At 44.8% G+C, this 8,878-nt stretch overlaps 1 protein-coding gene across 2 annotated transcripts in view; it reads right to left on the minus strand.

The window, feature by feature from the left end:
- Positions 1-7,807, minus strand: part of smurf1 (SMAD specific E3 ubiquitin protein ligase 1) — a 36,760-nt gene extending 28,953 nt beyond the window's left edge. For both annotated transcript variants that reach the window (XM_080856313.1, XM_080856314.1), the window contains exon 1: positions 7,591-7,807. In XM_080856313.1, coding sequence (XP_080712439.1) covers positions 7,591-7,645 — 55 coding nt within the window. In that variant the 5' untranslated portion in view covers positions 7,646-7,807. The remainder of the gene's footprint in view (positions 1-7,590) is intronic.
- Between the last annotated feature and the right edge of the window lie 1,071 nt (positions 7,808-8,878).

Raw genomic sequence — 8,878 nt, forward strand, 5'->3', positions numbered from 1 at the left:
GATTCAGCCGGATCGACCTCTCCATGGAGGCACGGTCACTACAACAGGAATGTGCGGTGATTCAGCCGGATCGGCCTCTCGACGGAGGCGCGGTCACTTCAACAGGAAGGTGCGGTGATTCAGCCGGATCGGCCTCTCGACGGAGGCACGGTCACTACAACAGGAAGGTGTGGTGATTGAGGCCACATTTACACAGAGCCTGGAATGCCTGAATCAGAAACCTTTTTTGGATCCGGTAATTTTTTAAATCGTGTTCACGCAGAGCCGCGTCAAGAAAAATATGCATCCACTCGTGAACGCTGGAGCGGAGCGGTTGAATCTACTGTAAAGACTTCATGGAGCATGGGCATAAAGTGACAGAAGACAGAAGTCGAGATCCAACTAGCAATCTTCCGTTTGCTGAGCGACTTGTCTACCACCTGAAATCACTGTTACCACAGCACTCGAACAGTACTGGTTAGAGTCGCACACTTCGCCATAACCCTCGTTTGTGCTAACTTACCATTTCGAAACTTCTGTCTATAATAAAAATCTTTTCACGTCAGATTTGGCCATAGGCTATTGCTAACACTTTTAAAAACCCGTTTTGAACAATGTTCTGATGCAAAAAGATTAAACAGTGATAGATTAAAGTGTGGCATGTTAATGTCAAGCCTTTCCTAACCAGCTTCTTAACAACATCAATTTAGTTTATGTTGTTGCTGTTATGAAGTGACACAGCAGGGTTAATAATGGTTCAGGGTAATAAGGGTTCAGGGTGAGGTTGCGAGGCGTTCACGTGGGGCAATTACGTCACTGGGTTAGAAATTGAGCGGGTCGGGCGTTTACACGAACACGTATCCTTTGACGTGTTCAAATCTACCCACTCAGGAGACCGGATTCAAAAGGTTGCGGATTCAGTGTCCCAATCCGCCGGGTTCGTGTTACCGAGACGCCGATCCGACAACATTTATTTCTGGACTCAGGCAATCCAGGCTCCGTGTAAACGGCCCATCAACCTGATAGGCCTCACACAGGCTGAGTGCATAGTTAGGATCACATAGTAACAAAAGGGAAGAGGGAGTGAGAGAGTGTGATAGAGAACACTGACAACCTTCCTCTTTTTTATGTACTGTGTCTCTCTCTCTCTCACTCGCTCTCTTTGAGCTCCCTTGTGCTCTTAAAAATGGCATCTATTTACACGGGCCGATTATTGGCCTGGACCTGGTCAATAGTGTCCGTTTACAGAGCACGGAGAGGCAGGCGGTCATGGAGGAATGCATAATTAACAGCATCTCACTCTGACTATCTCAGCGGCACAGGCACAGGCACAGGCACAGGCACAGGCACAGGCACAGGCACAGGCACAGGCACAGGCACAGGCACAGGCACAGGCCAGCACACTGTAGTAAGGTACATCTTAACAGAGTATTGCAGAGAGTAGAAAAAATAGGAGAAAAGAGGGAGATGGGGTGTTGGGGGGTGAAGAGGGGAGAGCCGGTGCAGGGGAATGATGGGAAATGTAGGCGAGAAGGCTGCACGTGACCGTGGAGTACTGAGAGGATTAGGCAAAAACGACTCGTGCTCTCGCTCCTTACTGAATAAGCAGGATTCCCCTCAGTCCCCCACCTTCTCACTCTTCACTCCACCCAGCAGACGCACGCACGCAGGCACACGCACACACACAGACACACAGACACACAGACACACAGACACACAGACACATAGACACACAGACACACATATCCACACACACACACACACACACACACACACACACATACATACACACATATCCACACAAACACAAGCACATATCCATACACACACACACATATCCATAAACACATATCCACACACACACACACACACACACACAGAGAGAGAGAGACAGTAGAAAGTAAAGGCTCATAACCATAGTAAAGGAGGCCTTAGTCACAGAGCCTCACTGGTTCCTACAGCGTCTTGCAGTGATGCCTGGCAGTGATGACAGCTTCATCAGCAGCTGAGAACTTTTCATACCCGTGGCTTAAACTGAGCCGAGGATCAAACGGAGACAATACCACCCACTTACAAACTCTCTGTCAAACACACACACACACACACACACACACGCACACGCACACGCACACGCACACGCACACGCACACGCTCTCTTAATCTTTTGGCTGTAGAGGCACTTGCTCAGCTGATATCAGCCAAAGCAAGTATACTGACCTGCTTTGAGGGTGGGGAAAAAAAGAACAAGGTTTTTGAAGCGGGAACGTTCAGCATATTTACAGACATTTATCCCAGACTCATTTGTCATTTTTATCCAAAGCAACTGGCGTTCCTCTCCATGCATCAGTTAAGGGCATCCTAACCATAACCTTCCTGTCGTCTGGCACAGTCCTCCATAGTGCCTGCCAGTTCAGTCCCAGGTCCAGAAACACACCTGATTTATGCTCATCATTGATGCTTTATGCAAACCATATGATGGGGTGGAACAGGGCAAATAGCACTTTTGCTTGTCTACCCTGATCAAGTCAATTGATTCATTAAAAATAAATGAGGACCCTATTCTTGGCTTTTTTGTTGTCAGTGCAGATTTTACACACATGGATGCATGGGCTTATAATGGCCAAGTAGACAGACAGTGTGTCTTGGACTGGTAGTACGTTACTGGATAAGAGCAATAGAGCATTGTAACCAAGATATCAAGTATCTATTTGACACAGAGCACAGGATAAGGGAACCTCAGTCTAATCAGTTTAATCTACAAGACAGGCACACATGCAGGGGAAGCTTTGAGCCTTGCACTTGAACACCTCAGAGCTGATCCACCCACCCACTGTTCCCATTCAAATGCACCGTTAGCAGATGCTAACCCCTGAGAAATAAACAACTCCCCACACTGCATCCCCACCCCCTATTGAACAAAAACACACACACACACACACACACACACACACACACACACACACACACACAGCCCTTCAAGTAGAAGCTTTAACAGCGTGGCTTTTCACGATCACATGGTGGAGTCTAAGAGGTCTCGGTCGCACACGGCCGACGACTCGTCTGCACATCTGGGCAAACACAGCTGCCTTCCAGCAGCCTCTTTAGGCCACACTTCACCTTCACCATATGGCTCCTGTTACACACTCTGCACACGGTGTACACACACACACACACACACACACACACACTCACGGTACATGTCTGCCACAGAGAAGAAAAAAAAAAAAAAACAGGGAGACGGAGGACCAGGAGGCCATGGAGCAAGCCGAAGCAGAGCAAGGAAAGGCATGCAAAATGCGAGCGATGGAGTGTGGACAAAAAGAAGAAAGAAGAAGAAACAACAGCATGGACAGAACAAGAAAAGCAGAGAGGGAGAGAGGGGCCTTTCGGAGGACGAGCCAAGGGAGGTGAGCAAAAGCACACGTGTGGCTGACCGTGGCCTTTAAAGTCTTTAAAATGCACTTGGTTCAACCCTGCCTGGCTCATTAACATAACAACAATGACCATAAATGCCCCGTTAATCCCCAATTCCCCAGGGGGAACACACTCTGAAGGGTTTTAGAAAACATGTGATGCCAAATGCCAAACACTTCCAAATCAGCGAACAAAGGATCAAAAACCCAAGAGTAAACACACTGACAAACACTGTCCTCATTGAGTATGATGGGGGGTAAATTGAGGGTATTATTTGGAAGTCTTCTTACATCTGCTCACCCTAGAATCGGTGTTCTTCTTTTAAACAAAACCAAAGTCAGCCCTGGCTGCTATGGCCGATTCACACAAATATTTATAGATTTTTTTCCTTTTTTTTTAACGTCTTCACAGAGTGGGCAATTAAGATCCGGTGCAAATGGAGGGCCTGGAGAACGCGCTCCTCTCCAGGTTTCAATTTTACGGCTCTAATGAAATCACTCACAGCTGCACCCCGCTTGTAGCCACATGTGTTTTAGTAAAGGCTTTAAAAGGCCAAAGGAACATGAAGCAAACCTCTACGGTCCATCACAGAGTCTGTTCTAAAGACAAACACACACACACACACACTGGTGGCGAAATGGTTGTCACGACGATATGTTGTAACCGATGGGGTGATGCCCAGCTCATAAATAATGAGCATGGCTCAGATAAAAAAACAAACCTAAATTATAAGGGATCTAGTTGTTTTAATGATTTTTAAATATATTTAATGATTAATATCCTAGTCATAACAAATGGGAAAACTGCCTGAGTACCACCAAGAGGGAGCAACGTAATACCAGTGGTACACGTACCACAGTTTGAGAACCACTGTTCTAACCGATGGGGTGATGCCCAGCTCATAACCATGGCATGCGGGCACTCACAGATGCCGTGTAGGCCTACACTATTCAGCAGTATTTCCTCTCCCTGGAAATCAGACACATGACCTTGGCGCAGCTAGAGCCATGCTCTACCAGTTGCACAAGAGGAGTAGCCACTTGAACCGGCAGTTGTTTATGAGCGAGCGGCTTTGGGGAACGAGTGAGGGTCCGACTTCCTTTTCCATCGTGGGAAACATCTACCTTCCCAGCCACCAGGAGGGCCAGCAGTATAAAAATACGCACAATGTTCCAAGGAATCTGGGTGATTTTTCCAGAACTCCAGAAGGAAAGGGAAATGTCTTCTTTTACTTAATGCAACACTTATCCCCTGACGCGCACACATACACACACACACACAGACGTATTTAAAGCCTAGACGTTGCACATTTGCCCTCCCTAGTTAGCCACTGTAAAAATCAAAATCCCAGACTGTGTCGAGCAAAACAGGTCCTTTTTGCGTCTGGGATGGAGAGGGAGGAATTCAGAAAACACTATAATTCAATCTTTCTGGCATCTCCCTCTTTTCGGGTGGAATGTGGCCTGAGAAAGCATTGTACTTCTCCGTCCATTCTGGCTTGGCTTTCCCTTACTTATTTTCCAGGGCCGTATGCTGATAAGGTCAAAAACACCACAATGCCCCTGGAGCATTCACACACACACACACACACACACCCCACTGTATGCCAGTACGAAAAGGTGTTAAGTCAACCCCGCAAAGCCCCAACACGAGAGGAGGAGGCCAAGGCTGGGAATCCTAACAAAAGGAAGCAACTGTGTTGACAGTGGGCCATCAAGAGCCCTGACAAAGACAACTTATGATGGGTGGGGATTGGGGAAAGTAATACACTGTGACAATGTTACTGTTACTGCTGTAGACTATGCATCGCTAACTAATGCAAAGGCCAAACCAAGATGCAACTGTGTCACTCTATTCCACTACCTCAGCTTAAGACAAGCACACATCTTGGAACAACAACAACATGAAGGAAAGGAAAACACAAAGTAGAGAGCAGTATTGGGAGGAGAGTCGTCATAGCTGCATTTTATTTCCAGGAAATAGCAGGCTGTTTACTCAACCGACCATGGGTTTATGAATCTATGGCTAAAATAAGACTTCCATTCCATTAATTCACACCAGGGATATGATCTGATGTTCCTGCAGAGGGACACCGTTGACTTCATAATCAAATGGCCACTCTGAAACTGCAGAACCAGACAGCCTCTGTTGTTAGCTTTTCCTAGAAATTACTAAACAAACCACCAGGAAAAAAAAAAAACCCAAAAAAACAACGCGTTCTGATTAACCTCCTCCTTCCTATTGCTCCACAGGCTAAATGATGGCTCTTTTGGCAGTACGTCTTCTCTGGGCAAGGTTCTTGACTGATGAGGTAAAAGACTACAGAGACTAAGCAGCCTGGCCTGCCCCCATCCAGTGGAATGGCCTGTAGCTCATTGTTTCAGGAGACAGACATTCCTCAGCCAATTAGAATTCCTTTCATGTGCTTCGGGGGTGGAACACAGCTGGAAGCGATGGCCTCGTCTGTCGACCGTGGATGGACATCTCTCTCTCTCACACACAAACACACACACACGCGCGCACACACACACACACACACACACACACACACACACACACACACACACACACACAAACATAAACACACACACACGTGCAGTAAATAACCATAGGGGGGTAGCTATTTACACACACACATTCACACACAATGTAAGAACATTGTGCCACTGACACAGTCATTAAGCATGCAAGCCTTGCAAGCCTCTGACTGTTTAAGTGAGGACAAGGTGGCTTTGTATTAAGTCTGCTAGCATGGCTCACGCATCAACACAGGCCCACTCATCCATTCGAACAACGAAGCACTGCCCTCATCTCATACATGTCTTAAAGGGGAGGGGAAGGTTTTAAAAAAACAAGCATTCTGTAGACATCCTCCATACAATATATGGTTTGTCTGCTCAAAAGCTTAGGAAGACAAAGCCTGGACAGTGGCTTATCATGCTATGCAAAAGTGTTGCGATTCTGGACAAGTGTTGGCATGATGGGGCATCTCAGTAACCTACATGAATCATCATATTAAATGGAGAACCGGATGCTTCATACTTCATACTGCAAAAGTTACATTTGTTCTTACTATGTAGCCTACTGATCACAACACAATGTGTTTTAATCATGTCCAAGAGTCGAATCAATAACCTGGCCCAAATACATAAAAGATAAATGACAACATAATAATCCAGAAAGACCCTAGGTACACTTCCCCACTTAGGATGCAAAATACTTTTCCAACTGACTGATGTGGACTAAGGACAGGAGGACAGCTCCCAACAAAAATAGTTTCAGGTAATTCCAGTCTCGCCCTCCATTGACAGTGTTGCATTTTTCAGTGGTATTGCAAGAAAATAAAAAATGCATTATAAGTCAGACACACACTGTTCAAACGAAAAAAGGTCTGATCAGTGATTGAATGTCTCCAATCTTTAAGGGAAAGAACACAGAAGCAACCTGCACCTAGATACGTTGTGCGCTGAATACCTGCCCTGATACTGATTAACATTTATCCATGGCTACAATAAACCACCACAGGTGGTGGTTAAATAGCTAAACGTGGGAGCGTCCGTGGCAGTGACCTGTTTTGACATTGCCAACCGTGTATAGGTCAAGTTACCTACATTTATAAAAACATACATGTTAGCTAACGTTACCCGGTCACCTATAATGTTAACTGACATTACACGCTAAACTGGCTAGCTGGTTGGCCAACCAGAATCCTGGTAATGAAATCCCTTGGGTTGGCAATGGGCTAATTCTTCACAAACTGCGAGATTCTGAAACATAATGTAAATGCTTATAAATACTAGTAATGCCGTATTTAAGCAAAACGTTCCCGAATCGATACCGTACTCCCATCCATTACGAAGTAGCAACGTTAAAACATTAATGATGTAGGCTATGCATGCTAGGCAGTAAGCTAACTAGCCTGACAGCTCGTTAGCTCTAGCATGGAAACCAAGGTAGCAACAGTAGCAACCAGCTAGCTAACGTAGCTATCTAGCTAGCTAGGACGCTCGGCGGCTCCTTGTCCTGTTCACCGTGTGCTAGGTTATCATTTTCGGCAATTCCTTTGGCGAGACAACCATCATATACTAGGGCTCCGTTGGCAAATAATATCCACACAAACACTTCAGAACAACAATAGCACTTTATATTCTCAGTGAACACAATATTTGATACACTTTCAAGGGTGGAGGGGCTTACCTGTCAGTCTGATTTTAATGCTGGACCCGTTCCTTCGAGTCCCAGGATTCGACATCACTCCGAGGAAAAATCGAGCTAACTTTCTCCTTGGGTACACCCAATACACAAACTTATTTTGAAACACGAAAGTAACGAAACAGGGGTAATAATATATTACTCATCTAGATATTTTTCAGAGATGTAACTGTATTATTTCCTTCTCGCAAAATTCTCCGTTGCGTCCAGATTTAACAACACAGGCTAACATTTTCGAGCTCAAAGGCGTTCTGACATCACACACGGCATTGCGTGCACGCTCTTGTGAGGCGTCACCGTGCACGAGTCCTCACCTTAACAAGACAGTAGGCAGGCGTAGAAATGTTTTTGGTGTACATCTATGAATCAGCGAACTTAAATACTACATAAATATTCTGAAAAGGTGTGTGATCCCATTAGTTATTTTGTATACTTTTAGGTAGCCAAGTGTAGTATTATTGATGGCATCATAGGTTTTGATTTATCCAATGTGCCAACACAAATGAAATATTCACGTATCTATTATACCTGTTAAGAAATGATAAAACACTGCTAATTTGTTCTGCTTGGGCTGTTAAGGCCTAGGCCTACACTGTAGTTGGATTGAAATGCATTAAACGGAATACACACAGTGCGAACCGCTGATTGCGCAGTGCAGGGATTTAATTTGAGAGCATTACCTTGCTACAGAAAACAAAAAGACCACTGTTATATCGTTAATTCAAGGAAAGTCAAATAGATTTACATTAATTAGGGTAGGGCCCTTCATCATCATTTTGCACTCCAGTACACTGAACACAACTCATTCTCTTTAGTATTGTTGTCTAAAATACACCAAAGCAATAAAACACATAGCCTACCCTGCAAGTGAGTAAGACACAGCATTACTCAATTTAAGGTAAATTCATCTCATGCTTACTACACACACACACCAAGTTATCTCGTTAATTTATCTTAAAACAATGCACTTCTTTTTTTGACCGTGAAATCTGTTTTCCATGAAAACATTTATGATCGATTAGAAGATTTGAGATTACTGAAAACCGACTCCCTCGTCTTTGTGCTACTCGAGCCTGCCACCCATCGGAAACAAAACAAAGTGCATCATTAAGTGTGAAAAACACTGAGGTAGAATAAAGGTGAAATGAAGCTTCATTTTTTTCACGAGTGTGTTTGCGTTTGCCGGCATGAACACAATTTGCACAACATTATATTCTGCAATGTACACAGTGAAACAAACATCAATTCAATATCATATAGCTTGCACTAGTCT

This window comes from Sprattus sprattus (genome assembly GCF_963457725.1).
Source record: "Sprattus sprattus genome assembly, chromosome: 18".
Taxonomy (NCBI): Eukaryota; Metazoa; Chordata; class Actinopteri; order Clupeiformes; family Clupeidae; genus Sprattus; species Sprattus sprattus.